The sequence below is a fragment of the Acomys minous genome (assembly GCF_964271855.1).
Source record: "Acomys minous genome assembly, chromosome: 1".
Lineage (NCBI taxonomy): Eukaryota > Metazoa > Chordata > Mammalia > Rodentia > Muridae > Acomys > Acomys minous.
The window spans coordinates 157,524,593-157,545,321 of record NC_140483.1 but is presented as its reverse complement, the minus strand read 5'-3'; the positions used below and the strand labels follow the sequence as shown (position 1 = coordinate 157,545,321).

General features: G+C 38.2%; 1 protein-coding gene across 1 annotated transcript in view; it reads right to left on the bottom strand.

Moving 5' to 3' along the window:
* The window catches only part of PAPPA (pappalysin 1), a gene marked incomplete at its 5' end in the record, with an annotated part of 252,028 nt that overhangs the window by 129,921 nt on the left and 101,378 nt on the right, over positions 1 to 20,729 (bottom strand). The window contains one exon of the mRNA XM_084793333.1: positions 5,122 to 5,250. Within this exon, the coding sequence (XP_084649459.1) occupies positions 5,122 to 5,250 (129 nt within the window). The remainder of the gene's footprint in view (positions 1 to 5,121; positions 5,251 to 20,729) is intronic.

Below are 20,729 nucleotides of genomic sequence, written 5' to 3'. Positions count from 1 at the left end.
CATGCTTGAGACAATGGAAAGGGCGTGCAGCTACCTCTCTACTGGCTAATTTTGTAGCCTTCTCTTCTCACACTAAAATGAAAATATGAATTCAGATGACAATCAGGCCCTTAGTACAAATGTGGTGGGCTCTACTTTTTAAGAGGTGTGAATACTTGAGAAAAATGCTTTACTCTTTTTTTTGCATGTTGCTTTACTATAAAATATAATAGGCACAATCACAAATGATTGCAGAGAGGACCCAAGGATGTAATAATGTATTGTAGGGTCTCATGTGTGGCAAAATCTTGGTGAATTTTCATACACAGTATCATGATATACATCCAGTTTTTCATCCCTACAATATGTATAAACTTGAGAGAATCTATTTATTGCTATAGACCATCCACAACAGAATGCTTACCCATTAAGGATTTCTGTGAGTGTTGCACCTATCCTCTCCGTCTTAAACAATTTGCATTCATGTATTAAGTGTATGACTGCACTTGTGCTGAAGTGTTTCTGTGGGGATCAGCGGACAACTTGGGAAAATGTGTTTTCTGCTTCCACTAAGCTTCCTTTCTACTTCCTTGCCAGGGCATTCATAAGCTAGATTCAATTTTCAGCAATGAACGTACTTCTTAGCTTATTACAGGCAACTCAATTATTTTATATCTATGCAGGGTTCTGATTCTAAGCAAACATATTTTAAAAACAACTGCTAAACCATGAATACAATTAAGTTGATGATGATCACAATACCACTAGATACCATGATGACCACTAAAAAATTGTACATTGTAATATTCTGTAAATGCAGCTTTATATATTATAATATAAATAGACTGAGCTATAAATTTAGGGTCTAAATCTGCGTAAACTCTTTGTGATTATGGTGGTGTGAATATGAATGGCCCCAAGTGATGCTACTTGAGAGATTTTAGGACGTGTGGCCTTGTTGGGGGAAGTATGTCACTAAGGGGTGGCTTTCAGTTTCAAATGCTCAAACCATGTCCAGTCTCTCTCTCTCTCTCTCTCTCTCTCTCTCTCTCTCTCTCTCTCTCTCTCTCTCTCCCTCTGTCTCTCTCTCCCTCTGTCTCTCTCTCTCTTTCTTCCTGCTGCCTGCCAATCCAAATGTACAACTCTCAGCTACCTCTGCAGCCCCACATCGGCCTTCACGCCTCCACGCTTCCTCCCCTGACAATGGACTACACGTCTGAATTATAAGCCAGCTCCAAAGAAATTAAATGTACTCCTTTATAAGGGTTGCCATGCTCATGGTGTCTCTTTGCAGTAATGGCAACTCTACCTAAGATGGCTATAAATAAGAAAACTCAAAGTTACAATTATACATTTCTCAAGGAGGACTGTAGTGTTTTGTGGACACCCTAAATTGCTCTATGATCTTGGACCAGTCAACAATGGAAAACTTTCTCCCTGAGTACCCTGGGTTCAGTCTATGTTCCATCAGGCACAGACTTATCTAAAGCTTGGAGCTAACATTCCAGTGTAGGAGAGGCTCACAACTGGCCCTTCCTCCCCTTCTTTGTTGCACTGGAATTGTCTTCATGCATTGTTGCAGGATTTTTTATACAGGTGTATATAAATACACACAACACATTGCAAATTTCATCCTCAGAGATGTGTGGGCCTTGTTAGTCAGTGTTCATGAAATCAAAACTTAGTAACTAACTTTTGTATAATAATTCAAGACTTTGAAATTCTAATATATACTATATATACAATACTAGTATTGGTAATTCTCTTTGGAAATGATACGTGGTACTGTTCTTTTGGGGCCCAAATACATATCCCTGATATGTATGTTTCAGTAAACCAATGGAAATTATGGCCATAATTACTGGCTCAATCCATTTTTAAAGTTAAATGTCACTTACTTAAAATGGCAAAAGTAATACTCTAAGAATAGTAAAGAGAAATTCAAGTATCTCTTCCTCTCTGAAATAATATAAATTGTTTGCAGATTATTTTGTATCAAATAAATAGTTTTAATTATGAAAACATGGAGAAAGCATATCTTAATAAAATTATTTTTATGAGGATCAAAGTTAGGGTTACCAGATTTGCATGAAAATTACCTTTATGTGCTGGGCCATGCTACAAGCCCTGAAAACACAATTCTTACAGGGATATCTATTTCAGAAGAGCAAAAATGTTTCCTAATGTAAATTATATTTTGCCCAGTGAACATAAAATTGAAATATTTTAAACAAACTTATTAATGAAAATCTCTCTTCTTTCTCTCCCTCTCCCTCCCTCCCTCCCTCCCTCCCTCCCTCCCTTTCTTTCTTTCTCTCTCTTTTCTCTCTCTGAGATGAAGCCAGGTGGACCTCAAATTTACTATGAATCTAAAGATGACCTTGAATTTCTGATCCTTCTGCTGCTACCACTCCAGGGCAGGTATGTGCCACCATGCTATATATATGCATAAATAACTCAGGGCTTCAAGTGTGATAGGCAAAAACTATTTCAAGTGATCTAGACCCCCAGTGCTAAATATGTCATTTTTAAATTTTCAAATTGCAAATTATCGCCTTTCCATGAGTCACTGATATACTTCAGTATGGGGCAGGGTATCCTTGTGCACACTACTATCCTTTTGCACAGTGAACAGAAAAGACAGAGTTGACTGGGGTTCATCTGATCATATTACAACATGTATTTCTTTCAGTGCTAAATCATAACCAGAAATCATATTGCTGTTGCTGGAGGCATGGCTCACAATACTTGCTCCTCTGACGGAGGACTCATGTTCAGTTCTCAACACCCACGTCAGGCAGCTCACAAGTGTCTTTAATTCCAAGTGATCTGCCCTTAATTTCTGGACTGTCTGCAAGTACCAGGCGTGCATGTGGTACACACACATGGATATGCACATAAACAATGACATTCATACAGCTGAAATAAATCTTTTAAAAGGACAGCATACTGTCCTCAAATACCTATGTATTTGTATGAGGACTTTTGACTATAAACCGCCTTTACCTTCTAAACCTAGTAAGTAAAATAAACAAATCTAGTCCTAGCTCGTCCATTCTTCCCAATGCAAAGGTTTCCAGTTTTCATCACCTCTCATACAATCACCAGTAACAAATCAAATTGCTCTCCCACATAGCATTATTATTAGTGACAAGCACAAGCCATAGATATCTAGCAGTTTTGTTTCATATATGTACCACACCTGAAAGCTAATTCATAGGCTCCACATCAGTGCTTTCATCCAACCCTGCGGCAAATGCTCTCTCCACACTACCCATCCCCCAACAGAGATAGCAATATAAATCCCATGTTGCAGGCATATTATGTCACCCCCAACAGTGCCATTTAATGAAGGAATTTGCCAATAGCTTCTTTTGCCATTTCACACATATGTGTGAGATTAAACCTGCCAATTGTCTTAAGTCTTAGTGATAGTGTCACTTGCAAATAAATACACTAGCAATAAGACACTTAATTTGGAATGATGATTGGTCTGATCTTAATTTCTGAGAAAAAAGAAAAACCATAATTTTTGTACCAGCATCTGGTTGCTTTGTGGTCATTTTAGAAGAAAATGAATTGGAAGTTGATGGTAAGGCATGATTACTTCTTGCTCCTGTTTGGCAGGTATATATATATCCTGCCCACAAGGACCAGGCAATAAGTGGACTGAATATCCTATGAGATCTACTTTCTTTTTACACAGCATAATATTTTGCAATCATAATTTCCAATTGGGCAGAAATCTTTACACATCTTGATTCACTCACCCCAGTGTAGTCATTTCCAGAGTTTGTACTCACTCTAAAATACTTACTGCTTATGGTTTCAATATTGTACATTACAATATTTTATTATATTTATGAGCATTTGGCCCATTTTCTGAATTGGTGATTACAGTTTTAACAGCTGTAAAGTGTAGCCAGCAAATAAATGTATTTTATCAGATATTATCATGTTTATTTAATATAAAAGGAAAGGCTTGTTTCAAACAGAGGAGCTAGGTGAACAAAATTCCACTTTAAAAAGGATATTAGGTGTGACCCAGATTAAAGGTGGATCATCCCACATCACATATCCAGATTAGAAGTTGAGTGGGTCTTCCACTTCAAATAATATATATATATAAATTATATATATACATATAAATTATATATATATGATGTAGATATATAGCTATATCCAAATGTGGCTTCTTTTAAAATTGTTTTGCTTTTTTCAAGATAGGGTTTCTCTGTGTAGACCTGGTTGTCCTGGAACTGTGTAGATCAGGCTGGCTTTAAAGTCAGAGATCCAACTGCCTCTACCTTATAATTGCTGGGATTAGAGATGTGTATCACCATGCCTGGCTTAAAGATATATTTTTAAAGATTATTTTCATTTTTAAAGACTTGTTTATTTGTATATATATGAGTACCATGTGCATGCCTGGTTGCTCACAGAGGGCAGAAGTGGGTGCCAAATCCCCTGGAACTGGAGTTATTGATGATTGTGAACCACCATTGCTAGAAACTGAACTTGGGTTCTTTGAAAGAACAGACAATACTCTTAACTGTGGAGACAGTGCTTTGGCCCTCAATTCTTAAAAATTGATGTGCATATGTGTCTTTGTGTGGATATGGAAATATGAATACAGATGTCTGCAGAGGCCAGAGGTGTCTGATCCTCTGGAGAAGAAGTCACAGGCAGTTACAATACTTTGGTCCCCTGGAAGAAAAGCACACACTCTTAATTACTGAACTGCCTCACCAGGGCATTGTTTTAACCTAAATTAACTGTGCTCAGATACCTAACTACATGAATTGAGACAGAAAAGACTAATATAATCTTCTAGCACACTGCAAACAACCAAGATGGAGAGCAGATGGTAGGAATTGCATAGTAGTATCTCAGGCTAAATCATATATTATATACTTGAGAAATGTGTGTGACCCTAGAACACAGTCACTGAATTATCTTCTGCAGCCAGTAAATGGCTTAATGACTGACTGATGGGCTACTGGAGATCACTGGTGCCTCGGAGCTTATGTATTCAGAGATGGGGTGGATATCTCTTGAGCACTCCTATTCAAGCATCTTGACCATCTTTTGACATAACTAAAATTCCCCAAACCTCCTCCTACATTAGGTTGACCTACTTACTTCTGGATAATGCCATCACCACAGTATCCACTTCCATGGGTGTATATGGCAGCAGGTGATGGCTCACTCTCTTCCGTTCCTGAAATGGTAATAATCCGGTACTGGTACACACTTCCAAGTTTCAGATCCCTGGAAAGTGAAAAGGAACCCATTACTTAAAACAATACAGTGTTAAGAGCCAATAGACAGAGAATGAAATATTAATTCCTTTGAGGGAGCTCTTTCAGTCTTCATTTTTTTTAAACCAAAAGCACATTTAGTTATCCCACAATCTGTATTATACACTAGGTTAAGCTATTGTGCTAAGTACAGTGGACTACATTATAATGTGCACCTCCCCAAAAAAACCCAGCCTTTACCCATGGAGAGAGTGGGCACTGTCCTTGACATGAACTCTGGTGACTCTAATTTGATCACTTCCCCTTGGTGGGGAGGCCGAGCAGCACACAGAAGAGGAGGAAGCAGTCTATTTGGATGAGACCTGATAGTCTGTGGTCATATTGTAGGGGAGGAGGTCCCCTTCTGTAAGAGGTCTAGGGGAGAGGAATAGGACAAAAGAGGGAGAGAGGGTAGGAATGGGAAGACACAAGTGAGGGGGTAACAATAGGGATGCAATCTGAATAAATTATAATAAAAATAAATAAATTAATTAAAATCATAGCCTGTACCAGATGGATGACTGTGAATAGTACTAAGTGCTTTTGACTTTGAATGTTATAGCAATCCATGTGGAAGAGAGTCATAGAGTATGGGATCCATACAATGAGAGTTTGGGGGAAGAAGAAATCCTGGTAAAAGATTGGATAAACAACAGCACAAAAGGTGGAAGTATCTTATCAGATCCCCGGAGCATTGTCTGACCTTTACTTTATCATTAAAGACCTGTGCAGGGGGAAGGCCCTTCTTTATGCTGTGTTACTAGAGATTCTTCTCCACGCATTCCTATCCATGTCTCTTACTCTTTATATCCACAACAGCAGCATCCATTAACTGAATCTTATCCCTGGGCTAGGCACTAGCTACATATTCTCTTATTTGAGAATCAAGACAATGACCCTACATGGATACACATATATTGTTTTGTTTTGTTTTTCCAGATGAAGTTTCTCTGTGTAGCCTTGCCTGTCCTAGACTTACTTTGTAGTCCAAGCTATCCTCAAACCCTCAGTGATCCATTTGCCTCTGCCTCCTGAGTGCTGGATCAAAGGCAAGTGCCACCACACCCAGTGGATACTCATATTTTTATTTTGTCTGTATAGATGGTGAATCTGAGGCATATTAAGCCAACTGTTTCAATGGCATGCTGTTCAGTACTATCTTATATTCTGCCTCCTTTATCCCCACAGGCTTGCTCAATAACCACATCTCTTAGAGAGAAGGCTCTTTTCCTGGAATAACATTTCCGGAAGGTGGTACCTGCCAGATTTCCCACATGCCAACACTGCATTGCTCCTCTGGTTTAAGACTTCCAAGGCTTGCCCAGACGTCCTCACCCAGGAACCCAGCTCTTGCCAATTATCTTCTAACATAAAAACACACTTGTGTCAATTCCACAGGACCAGACCACCACTCATATTCCCTGATAGACTGTTTTCAAGAGAATATATTGATCTTCATCTGCATTGACTAACGTGTCAATTATTTATTTTTATCATAAAACATGTACCATGGGGAAAAACACAGAAAATTAATGAGGAGATTCCAGAGTGAAAGGAGGCAGATTTCATAAACAGAAGGAAGATGTTAGGAAATCTCAAGTTCTCCTGCCAATCTGTTATTTCAGCTGCTGTGAACAGGCTGGAGCTGTTTGGACAGGTCCACCAAGATAACAGGTGCATGGACAATAGACCGGGAAGGGTTCCTGACACTCAGTGTAGTGATAGAGTTCACGAGCAATAAACAGTTCTTTTGAAGAATAAACTCTCGATGGAACTCATAGACACATCGTGCCCAAAGGGAGTTTGTTTGGGCAGGAATGAAGCAGCTACTGATGCTGAGGGCAAACCAAACATGTCTGGGTAGTCTACAAGAGATCTAGTGATGCACATATGATGGGAAATTGCAGAAATATCTTGGGATACTGGAAAGAAAAATGATGGCTGCATTGCAAACTCTCAGATTGACATCACCATAATACTCATTTTATTGACTCTACCTATGCCTTGACTTATGAATGACTCTTCCAAACGTAAAGTAAGAAAGGGGAGAGAGTGAGAGTCTAAGAACATACAAGAAAGCAGAAGGTAAATATGACATAGGTTCTATTATAAACTTACTTAGTTCTAAAATACGGAAATAATTTAAGAATAATGCAATATTTTGGAATAAATTAAGGAATTTGCTTCAGGTGACATCCTGGCCACAGAGGGAGTTTATTCATTGTCTGAACAGATGTGGCCCTTCTTGTAGAAAAGCTTGCCAAAATAAACAGTGCTTCTCAAGTTGTTTCCGTGTGTGTGTGTGTGTGTGACATGACACATGATTTGTAGCTGAAATATTTAATGTGATGGGCTAATCTACTGCGGATGTTTTACTTCTGGGCCTACCTTCACTTCACTTGTAGCTTCTTCATGTCATGTGCCCCCCATGATTTAGCAATCACTAACCTGCAGGTAAGCAAACATGTTTTTGTGTCCTGGCTTCATCACTTCTATCCAGAAAGCCATGGGGTAATTTTTAAAATATATTTCTGGACCTATTTAAAATTAATTATAAATCTGGCCTCATAGTATATTCCTACAGTTTAAATGTGAGCATATATACAGTGCCCCTAACTATAGCTAGAAAATGTTGACCCACTATTTTCAATGGTTAATTAACAACATTCTTGGTCACTTGAAGACTTCCTAGGGAGTCTTCAATGAGGGAGATGAATAGCCAGAGAATACAGATAGCCCTGGTGAAGTGAACTCATGTATATGGGGCATCTTGTACAGTATCATTTAGTGTCAAACACCTCACTTTATTTCAAGGTAGTCCACCCCAACTTCTGAGAATTTTACAAATCAGGTCCCCAAGTAACACCTGTTTCCTAATGGTGTCTACCCAGTGACTCATCTAGGAGCGTCATTCACAGCACTTAACTGAGAAAGTTCCATAGCTCTTCTCTCAAATGTGTGTCTCTTGTGTCACCACTTGAAGCCAAATAACAGCTATCAGAGTCAGGAGTTAGTATCCTAAGTCCTCAAACAGGGGAACAGATGCTCTAATCATCCCTTCACTGAAAAGGTAAAGGAGAGGGAGGTACAATCGCTACTAAAATGATTATGAATCTCCTGTGATAAAACTACATTTTTTTTCCTTTAAGGTAGTCAAAATTAATGCCAAACGCAGGTTCTTAAGAACTTACATATCTTTTAAAAGACAAACTGGTGAGTGCTGAAGACTTTGCTGGTTTCATGGAGGTTAGAATCTGCAATGCAGCTGGTGTAAACATAGGACACTAGTGTCAGGCCCTTCCTTTCAGCCGCTCTTGACCATGGGAGAAACTTGAGTTGTTTCTTGAACTCATCCCCCTGCCCCCTCATTCTCATGTCTAGCAGTTCTATCTTCTGCCAAACTAGAAGCTTCCAAAATACTCTTGGAGCTTGCTATTAAGCTAAAACTGCTAAATTGGCCCTTTACTTTTTTTTTTTTTTTAACTAAAACTTTAGGATTTCATTTGAGATTTTTTTTGCTTTGAATATTTCTGATTTCTTTCATAGATTTTGAACTGCTACATTTTAAAAAGCATTAATCTCCATGAATATTTAATTCTCAGTTTTCAAACAGTATCTGTGATTATTTTTTTCATTCCTAGCTAATAAATTTACGTGTTGCTAATTACATTAATAAATTGGCTAATATTGAGGGGTTGTTTTGTGTCTCTTTTTCAAGACTTAGCCATTGCTCCTGTACAAGTGTCTCAAATGGCCTATCTACCTTAGGTTTGCGTTTTCAATTATTGAGGAAAATGCTTCCATTTTTTCATTGGCATGATTTCCTCAATGTTGTTTCTCAGAAATGTCATAATAAAGCTGGATGTGTTGGCTCACATCGCTAATTTCAGTATTTGGGAAGCTGAGGGGAGAAGATTGCCACAGTTTTAAGGCTAGTTCAAGCAACCTAGTGAGTGCTAGACCAGCCTAGGTATGGACTGTTTCTGTATCCTTATCTCTCTGTCTCTGTTTCTGTTTCTGTCTGTCTGTCTGTTTCTCTCTGTGTACATGTATGCCAACTTATATTGATGGGAAATATATCATATATGTATACACACACACACACACACACACACACACACACATAGTATAATCATCCACTGAAACTTGGTTAGATTATGACATCATTACCTTAAGAATGTAAAAAAACCCAGAAGATATCTAAGCACCCTTAAGTTTAAACATTTAGATATTCATTATAAAATGTATATTAATTTTATGATGGGTTGATTACAATCTACAGAAACTGAAAATCAAGTTATTACAATTCTGGGTGTCTGACTTTTGAATCATAATATGTTCAGTTGTCCCACACCTCTATGAAAATATTGAATGAAAAATATGGCAGTACTATAGGAAGAATAGAAGAAAGACCCTATTTACACTATGATAACACCCTCCTCTGTCTCTTTTGGGAAACTTCTGAGCCCCTTGATTACTCTTCAATATCCAATTGTTTCCATATCACAGCATTCACATCTCATAGTGTCTCAAGATGGTCTCTATTTTCAAGCTGAATTTTATTTCTCTAAAACTCTACCTTTTAGAAAAACAACTGTAACTATAGTTTCAATTTGTTTCCTACTTGCGAGATGAAATATGTTATACTTTGTGCAGATCATTTCAACCAAAGCAAACATTCCTTGAGCAATTATTATTATACCTTCTCACGTGAAGAAAGTAACACAGTGAGGCGAGAATAAGCTACCTGCCTACAGCTTTTGCCATGGATATAAACTTGAGCCAGTTCTCTATAGCCACATTCCAAGACAGTGTTTACTTCAGTTACAGAAGATTCCATTTGTTGTGTACTGGAAAATATAGCAGACAGGAAATCAAAAGACAGAACCTGTCACATAGAAAGGTTTACATAGGAAGTTGTAAAGATCTAGAAATCAAAAGATACTTCTTGTCTTTTCCATAGGTAATGGCCCCCTGCTACGGGAAGCCATACTTGCCTAAACATCTGTTTATTGATCTACGAAATAGAAGTTGGAAGGCATGTAATACTTAGGCCTTCAAGCTATAGTTCCGAATTAATGATGAATGTGTTCTGTCTTCCTGGCTTGGATTTTTATACAGGTTAGAAGCTGCAACTGCAGTAAAAATTCTGTACTAAGAAAGAGTTTAGGTAAAAAAAAAAAAAAAACTACCACCCAGACTGTCTGAGCTGGAAGATATGATGGTGAGACCACCTAGGTTGCCTCTGGCTCTGGGAGATCCCAAACATCCTGGTCCAGCCTGGGGCTAAGAGTCAGAGGGTAATACCTGGGCACTTCAGATACCAGTTTGGAGCCAAGAGTAGGGAAGGAAGGGAACAGTCACTTTTCAAGCCCGGGAAGAAGTGCCAGAGACTTCACAGAAACCCATAGAGCTCTTTTAATTAGAAGATATTTCAATTATACAGAAAAGCATGGAGAATGCAACAAATGTACACAGACTTCCTCTTCCTAATTGTCAGATTGTTTTATTGGTCTATGTTTTATCTGTCTGTGTGGTTTATATCAGTGTTGTATTTTTGTACATATGTGCTGGTTTACATCTCTTAAAACATAGAGATTTTACTATTATGTCCATCACTGTGTAGCTCTTTCTCCATCTGCATTGAGATTATCTACATTGGAACGAGTAGATTGTGTTCAGGATTTTTCATCACCATACATATATTACTCTATAAACAAATCACACTTTCATTGGCCAGTCTATATATAATGAGAACCTAGGTTGATTCTTTTAATAACACTACTATTTAATATTTTTGTTTGTTATTTTCAACAGTGTTGATTTAAACGATGCTAGTCACATTCCTGTGGACACAGAACAAGAGATTTCTGAAGGAAATCACCAAACAATAGCATTATTAGGCAGGGAGTACTTGCATTTTCAAACATATTACATGTTGCCAAGTTGTTCTCCCAAATGGTTGCACCAATTAGCAAGCCTACCAACAGATTTCCCTTTGCCTTGGTCATTGCCAGCACTCAGTTCTGCCAAACATTTATTTTTTTGCCAATCGTCCGGTTATTAAATTATATTTAATTATTGTATTATTTTGTTGTTGTTTCATTACTAATAAGCCTGAGTATCTTTTTATGTAATTGTTGGCCTTATACATTTCTAGGCCCAGAATTGCCTGTTCATCCTATTGCCTTTGAAAACTCAGGTTTTCTGTATTAATGTGTAGTGTGTTTACACACACTGGATAGGAAATATTTATAACTTGCAACTTTGAAAAATGCCATTTCTAAGTCCTTTACTCCTACTTTGTACCCTGCTAATGCTATTTTGTTGGATACCGATCTTGGTTTTCTTCCTAATTTATGTTCTAATATCATAAAACAGCTTCCTTAGTTTAAAAAATATTTTACTTTAAATTATGTGTGCATGCATGCATGTGTGTGTGTGTATATGTGTGTGTGTGTGTGTGTGTGTGCTGGGTTATACACATGTGTGAGTACGTGTGCCCACAGACTTCAGATGTAGTCATTGATACCTGGGGCTGGAATTACAGGGAGTTAGTTGTGAATTACTCTACATGGGATCAAATTAAGATCCTTTGCATAAAGGTGCTCATAACCATGGAACCATCTCTCTAGCTCTCTATATAGTTTTAGTTAGCAGAGAGTTTACTTTTGCATGTATTTACTTATGGATTAGCTCATTGCATTGGCCTTATCTATCTATCTATCTATCTATCTATCTATCTATCTATCTATCTATTTATCATCTATTTGTTTATTTGTTTATTGTGGGTATGTATGCATGTACATACACATTCATGCATGTGCTTGCCTGTAGAGGCCAGAGGGAAATCTCAGATAATCTTCCTCAATGCTCCTCCTCCTTAGTTTTTGAGACAGTTTTTCTCATTGAGCCTGGAGCTGGTAGTTTCATCCAGACTGGCTATCCAGTGAACCCTTGCAACTTTGCCTGCCTCTACCTCCTCAGCATGGGCTGACAGGAACACTACCATGCATGGCTTATACGTGAATGCTAGACATATGAACTTCAAATTCTCACGCTTTCACAGAGAACACAGTACCTACTGAGTGTTTTTCCCAGCACTGAAATCTAGGTTTTCCATCATACTGTCAGTAACAATCTATCTTAATTTTCATGTCTACATAAAAATCTTGATTTGTGTTATGAAACCATTCTACATTTTGGTTTTTTTTTTCCTTCAGAAAATTATTTGCTCTTTTATTGAGTTATAAGATTCTTTGTTTTTAGTGTCTAGTGGGATTTTTATTCCAATTTCATGAAATACATGGGTGTATTTGAGGGAAAGGGATGTCTTTCTGGTTTAAATCATCCAATTCAGTCACATAACATATCAATTCATATATTTGAATATTCTTTTATGTAATACTGTAAAGCTTTTTTGACAAAAATTGTGGCAATTTTGCTTATTAGGAGTGCATCCCTAACTAGACATTGTTATAGATGCATATAAATATGCATTCCAATTCTCTAGAGATGATGAAAACAATTAAGATAAAATTAAAATGTGTTTCACTTAGAAGTCTTTGTAGACTATTTTGTTAATTCTAATAATATGCTGACTCTTTAGTCTCACCAGAAGACCAAAGAGAGCTTTGTTTATTAATTCCTTCGATACTCTTTTTAAGTACTAAAGATTGGACTCAGGGCCTAGAACATGCTAAGGAAGCATTATCCCACCAAGCTGCATCCTTAGCACTCTCTCTTCCTTTACATTCCTGTCTATGTGGAACCAATGACACTACTGGGAATTCTGGATTTGGCTCTTTGGTTTACAAAATGATGCTTATCTGTTTGACTTATGTAGAGATTAGTTAATTTTAAAGATTTTAATTTGTGGTGCTGAGGAGCAAATCCAGGACTTCAGACCTGCTAAGATGAGCACTCTATAATTAACTAAAATACTGGACCCTAATATATGATATATTTTTATCATATTTTATATCATAAGATATATGTATATACACATATATTTCTACATCTAATAAATGCATCTAACAAAAAAAGTCCAATAATTTAATTTAATAATTTGAATTATAATAATAGATGTTCTAGTATTAAAGTCATCTCTCATGCTAGAATCATCCAGCTTCTATGAGTTTGTGGATGTCAATACATTATCAAATTTTGTTTGGTAATATCTTACATAAAATTATTGATCCTTACTCATAAATTCCATCAATTGAAAGTTTTATGTTTGTTTGTTTATTTATTTATTTATTTATTTATTTTATCCTTTACATGTGGCCTCACAGAAATCATATAATAAAAAATAAATGTAAAAATCATCTTCTATAAGATACTAGCTCCATATTGTTTGTTGAGATAATATATGTATTTATGGGTTTAAAAAATTATAATTTATCATTTTGTCATATTTAAAAGAACATATTTAAAAGAGAAAATATCATTGTATAATGAAATATCTTCTAGAATTTCCACTGTATTTTAATGTGTTTTGTATTTTGCAGTTGAGGCTAAGGATGGTTCAGTGATCTCTCCAAAATCAAGAAGACAAAAATTTAAAAGTAAGAGCTAAACCAAACAGTTGGGTTCCATGACCCCTAACTTGTTCGTATATTCTAGCTGATTTCTTGGATAAGCGTACATTAGTGAGCCCTGCATTGATGGACAATAAAGCTCAGAACATGACAGCATTTGAGGAGAATTCATGTTCCCCTTTATGGCTCTAAAGTGCCTTAGAGATCTGCAACATGGAATAATATATAGTCTGTATTTTATGTAGATATGTATAAGAAAATAAATTTACTCTAATGAATGTTTTGGGACAGTGATATTTTTGTTTTGTTTTTACTTGAACATAGGTCCTTCTGCCTAGTAAGCAATTATTCTACCACCAAACTTCATCCCCAGTCCTCTAACACTCATTTAGAGTGGGGGCTAATGTTTTTGTGAGAGTAAGAAATGGTACTATATTAGCACAATTTATTGATTTTTTTGTTTGACCACCAATATTTATTATACCCCTTAAGATTTAATATAAATTAAAGCAGTATGTAAAAGAATTTACTTTAAAAGTAAAATCTCTGGTTATAACCCTTTGAGGTACATATCTTTACATCTACCTTTCAATATATGAAGCATACAATTTACATTAAGTATGAGATCATACATTTATAATATGGCTTAGTCCTTAATGTTCATGAGCACATAGAAGTCAATCTAGGTAGCTACATTCTTTTTCAAATACTGAACAAATACATTTGTATCATTTCATTAGTTCCTGTACTCACCCACCTCCATGGCATTCCTTTAACCATCCTAGGATACCCTCACTTCCTGGGATACAAAGTGAATAAAATGTGTTGAGCACTGGTGGTACGTACCTGTAATACCAGTACTTGGGAGGCAAATGCACTTGGACCTCTGTGGGTTTGAGGTCAGCCGAAATTATAGAGCAAATCCCAGGACTTTCAGGGCTACACGGAGAAACCCTGTCTCAAAAACCCAACCCAAACAAAACCAACCCACCAAACAAAAAATGGTGCTGTCTTTAAGATGTTCTTTACAAGGGAAGGTATTAAAATGGACACATTCGGCCTCATATACAAACTATGGAGACTATTGAAGAAGGCTGTTTTGGCCAGGGCTTCTGAGGAAAGCATCTTAGATGAGGTCTCATGTGAGCTGTGCTCATTTGACTGCAGAAGTCAAGTCAAAAGAACAAGAGACTTGGCTTTCCTGGCAATGACTTCATATTTGCCTTTGGTAGCAGAACAGGCTTGGAGAGAGAGCAAATGTTGTCTATAAAATAGAAGATGTATGTTTGACATTATAGTAGGTATTTTCATATTCTACTTTATTTAAAGAGATCTAAGACTTCTAATAACATGTCATACCTCATAGAGTTGAAGCTACAAGTAGTCTATCCAAAGGATGTCTTTCTCAACACTCAGACAGTAAAGTTACATATGTTCAAGGGTTTCATGTGTAGTTGTCATAAAGTGTTCTATTCCAATGTGAGCCTGACCAGGAAGCATTAAAGGAAAGATTTATTTCTTCTTTAGGTTGGAAGGTGTTTTGATATAACTTTTAAAATGTATTTTATTTATTTTTATGTATATGAGTGCTCTATTTGCATGTATGCCACCAGAAAACAATAGTAGATAATATTATAGATGGTTGGAAGTCTCCATGTAGTTTCTGGGAATTGAACTCAGGACCTCTGGAAGAGTAGACCATGCTTTTGACCACTGAGCCATCTCTCCAGCCCTCTTGATAGAACTTTTTATTATTGAGGTTGGTGATGGGATGACAATTAAAGATTTGGTACAAAGTACTCCCTTTGGAAGAAGTATCTTAAAAAGCAGGCCAATAAACTGGTCCTGGATCAACTGTCAAGAAAGTACCCTATGATCATATACAGGAGGAGGAGGTACCCCTCAATCACAGTCATAGGGGAGGATAATAGGGTGAAAGAGGGAGGGAGGGAGCAATGGGAGGATGAAAGGGATGGGATAACATTTGAGATGCAATATGAATAAATTAACAAAAAAATAAAAGTGGTCATGATTGTCTCATTTACTCTTCTCTGATTTTTGACAAATAAGTTCTTTCTGTTCAATTTGTCCTTGTTCAGTTAAAAAAACATGGAGTTTAGGAAGGGTGAATAACACAAAATGAATATTGAGTCATTGACTTCAAATAGTTCAGTGAGAAACATGGGTGATAAGCTTAGTTGAATGTGGTTGAAATACTAGGTACAGCTTGAAAATTGTGAACACAGAGCAGGATCCAGCTTTGGCAATGAAGAATAAGATGTTTAGATAGACTTCTTTTTTGGCACCTGGATTAAGTTGGCTTCCTGGTATAAATTCTTAGTTCCTTGTACTTTTTTTTCCTATAGAACTAATCACTTTCTATCATATTGTACGCGTGTTTACTTGTTGGAGGCAGAGGACATATTAATCCATCATAGTTATATGGCCATTTCTAGCACAGTATCTGATGCATAACAGTCTTCCAGAAGTGTCTACTAAATAAATAAATAGTATGAGAGAGTACAAAAATGAAGAATATCAGAAGATATCAATAATGATTGTTGTGTTCTGAGCAATAGAAATGACATATGGCAGGGCATAGGTAAATCTTTATGATAAAGAATAGTTCACTTAGACAGAACCTGCACGTTAGCCACAAGACAAGGAAGCTTTTACTACAATGGTCAAGCCAGAGTGTACAGCCAATGAAGGATCCTCAGTCATGGGGGAATCCACTGAAGTAAGAATAAGGTTCATGTAGTGATTGCCCTACCTAAAACTGTCAAACTCAAAACTTAGTTTTCCTAATGGTTAATTGAGATCAGCATCCATCCTTTTCACTGTTCTAGAATCACCCTCTGTCCATTCTTCCTCCTCTCCAGTCCAGGCACTTGGAAGACAACAGCCTTTCTACACAAAGACCTGGGGCCCTGTTGCTAAGAAAGATTCTTTGTTTTGCTTCGCAATAGCTATCATCTTATTCCTCCTGGTGACCACTATAGCCTCCGGTGAATGGTCTGAACTCAACATATGAAGAATGGGATGTCAAGATGTGAGACTCAGCTGAGTATTGTATCTCTCTCCAGTGGGACTAGCATAGAAGCTCTCTCACAGGTAATGCAAAACTCATTCTTTTCATATTGACAAAGCTGTTTCACTCTGTGTAAGACCCAGAAAGAAGCAAATGTATATACACAAGTGATTAATTCCAGCAGCCTTTGATGTAATTGTCCAAAGCTTTGCCCTGGTACCAATTTAAAGCCCAGTAGCAAATTTAATAAAACTAACAGTTTGCAGCCAAGGCCTTTGTTATTTTGTTTTAATTATCTTTTACCACCAATTGAAATGATTTTCTTACTTTCTTGGTGCAATGAAACAAAACATAAGGGGGATAATGGACAGACAATGTGGAAATTATAAAGTATTCTGAGCTTAAGATCCTGGCATAAGGTAACAGGCATCCTGCGATTTTTACTGGTTATTTGTGTCATGCTGAGATCTGAATGGAGTATATTTACCACTTTGGGGAAACTCCACACCTGGATAGCATTAAAGTAAAGAGGAAAGCATTCCCAAGGGACCCTAATTTCTTTCTGAAGGCAACTGAAAGAGGTATGTGACAATTTCCCCAAACACTTTGCTGGTGATGGACAGGTCACTTGATTATAGAGCAGAGGCTCATGACAAGCTGCTTGATCACCAAGGACTCTGGGAGCCAAAAGACCAGATATAGTTGGATGTAAACAAGGCATATAGTATAGTGTGAAAATCGGGGCCAAGTTGGGGCCAGCCAGTCCAGCACAGGGACCCAGTGACAGCTGGTGATTGAACAGCACTGAGGAGTTACTGAGACCAGTGGGGAAAGCAACCTCCTTTCTCCTCCCCATAGCCTTTCTGGGTGGCCAGCAATTTTATTACTGGCAGAGGGCGAGCCCAACAGCATTTTTGAATTTGGCACCACATCTAAAACTATCTGGGGGCAGGGCTTCCCTTTCTTCTCTGCCCCCACCATCCCCATGGACGCTTTGGGTTTGGTGAAAGCCCGCGTGCTGTTAGCAGGCTACATTTCCCCTCAATTTTGAAACCCATGTGTGCTCGGGGAAAATGTAATCCTTATGTTTCTGATTCATTTACACTTAACTCATCAAAACGCTATTTTGTAAGAACTATTTGATGTCTGCAGGCTCTTCTGAGCCACTTTGTAAGTCCTGCTTCTTAGAAGCAGGAAGTTACAGTTCTGTTGGGGGGGGGGGCGGTCATGCCGGGGGCGCTTGAACCTCTACAAGATTGAGTTTGTTTTGAAATGTGGGCTCCTGAAGGGTTACGTGGACACTGAACTTGACCAAATGTGCTTCCTTATTTCCTAGGCACCTCCTCGCTTACCCAGCCGCCATGAAGTTACTAAATCAACTATGATTTCAGTCTGAGCAACCAACCACAGAAGAGTACTCCATGATCATGGAGTCTGGGCTCCTATTGTAATCTGAAGGTCTGGTCAGACTTTAGCACTCTTACTATGTGGGGAAGAAACACCTAGCTCACAGGTCAGAAGCCCAGAGTTCTATTCCCTAGTCTGCCACCGAATGACTATGTGACTCTGAAAGAGTTGCCTTGCCTTTCTGGGCACAATTATTTCTCTTGTGAATTGCCAATGCTGATTAGCTGATTCTTAGTGCCCCGTGTAAGGCGGAGAGTTTTGGATCTAATTTCTAGATAATAGATTCAAGCATCTGAGAAGAGTTTGTTTTAAAGGTTTGGTTTGTATCTAAATAGCTTAGCTTAGGCAAAGTAAGCAAAACTGTGGAGATCAGGGTCAAAGGACCCCCACCTTTCAAAGTGTCTCACTGTGGATGAGTATCTAAGAAGCCAGCCCAAGTCACACTGAAAGTTGATGGCAGTGTCCAGCATACTAGTGTACAAGAAAAACATCTGTAGCTTTTCTCTACACTCATTCCACTCTCTGACATTTTTTGTTAAACAAGTTTGTACGTGGACTATCAACCATTTTTCTTCATAGGACACTGAAGTTAGGGCAAAAAACAAACAAACAAACAAAAAACAACAACAACAACAAAACAGACCCCCCAAAAAAAACCTATTACCCACTCTGACAGCAGAAATGTGCAGGCCTACATCAGGATGGAAGTAGCGTGGCACTGCTTTGCAAGAGGCACCGGGAGGTAGTGTCTGGCTTGTATTAAAGCCCATGAGTGAATGATTAATCCTGGGTAGCAAACAAAGCCAGAGCCTTGTAACATTAGAGGCATTAGTGCTATGGAAGATTAACCCTACTGCCCCCCAGGAGACCTCTTCAGAATATTGGACTGCGCTTTGAGAATCAGTGGGTGATGAAAACTGGAGGTCTCACAGGTCCAGTTTGTTTAGTCCCAACACACACACAGACACACACACACACACACACACATACACACACACACACACTCAGAGGCATGTACAAAGGCACATAGGCACACACACGCGTGCGCACTCACACACACACACAGAATATGTGCATACATATATGTGTATGTACAAAGGTCTATCTGTATACGTCATTTCACCCTGGATTTCTACAGAAGAGAAATGTCACCGTTCAAAGTGACCTACAGGTGGCATCTGCTTTTGATTGGTGGACCAGCACTTGGAAGTCACTTTTGTAATTTCAAATAAGTTTGCCTTTGAATCTATACTCATTCCTACTCAATGGTGAGAGTAGCATGGGTATATTTCCAAACCCATACATCTGCATCTGCCTTCTGAAGAGTTATGCAGTTATATTTGCTCAACTTCATCTTGTTGACTCCCTTCTACCTCAGCCCCTTAGGCCAAAGGCACTATCTGTTATTTTAGCTCAGCACCAGTCTTATCTTCATTACTATTTACCCTTGAACCATGCAACTCTGCATCTACCAGCTGTACACATATGGCTTAAGAGATGTTGTATGACCAAATGTAGTCAGTACTTCATGTTACTCAAAGCCTCATTCCCTGTAGCTCCCATGGGATGAAGTCTCGACTCTTCGGCAAGAATACTGGGGTCATTTTGAACTGTTCCCTTTCAAACATTTTGGTATTTCTTTTCACAATCTCCATCCTCAGTTTCACCCTTTATCATTGTAAAGAGGAAGTCTCAGCTCCACTCTTTGGATAAACCATATAAAACTTCACTAGCTTGTAGGTTTCTAGGACCCTCTGGATCTTTCTATTTCCCCATTCTCCCATGCTTCTCTCACCTAGAGTCCCAATAGGATGTCCTCCCCTGTGTCCCACTTTCCTGGTAAGTGAAGACTTTCATGGGACAAGCCCCTTAGGCTAGTGTCCAGATATAAGTGGGTATACACCATTTGACTCTTTCTGCTTCTAGGCAGACCTAGGTGCAGGGGTCCTGCTCAAACTATGGCACCAGCCAAGGATAATACATGCAGTAAACTTTGAACCCCTACCTAGATCTAGCCAATGGATAGGACATTCTTCTCAGTTGAGTGGAGAGTGGGATTTGACTTTCACACAAATTCTGGTGCCCCATATTTGACCATGTCTCCTGGATGGGGAGGCCTGGTGGCACTCAGAGGAAGGATAGCAAGCTACCAAGAAGAGATTTGATACCCTATGAGCATATACAGGGAGAGGAGGTCCCCCTCAGTCACAGTCATAGGGGAGGGAGTAAGGGGAAAATAGGAGGGAGGGAGGAGTGGGAGGATACAGATACATTGAGATGTAATATGAATAAATTAATAAAATATATTTTAAAAAACTCACTAGCAATGTGATCTATTACAGGAGCTTCTCACTGACTCTTAGAGCAGAATGAAGAACGAAAGCCTTCACTTACCAGGAAACTGAGGCAGAGGGGAGGACATTCTATTGGGACTCTAGATGAGAGAAGCATGGGAGAATGGCAAAGTAGAAG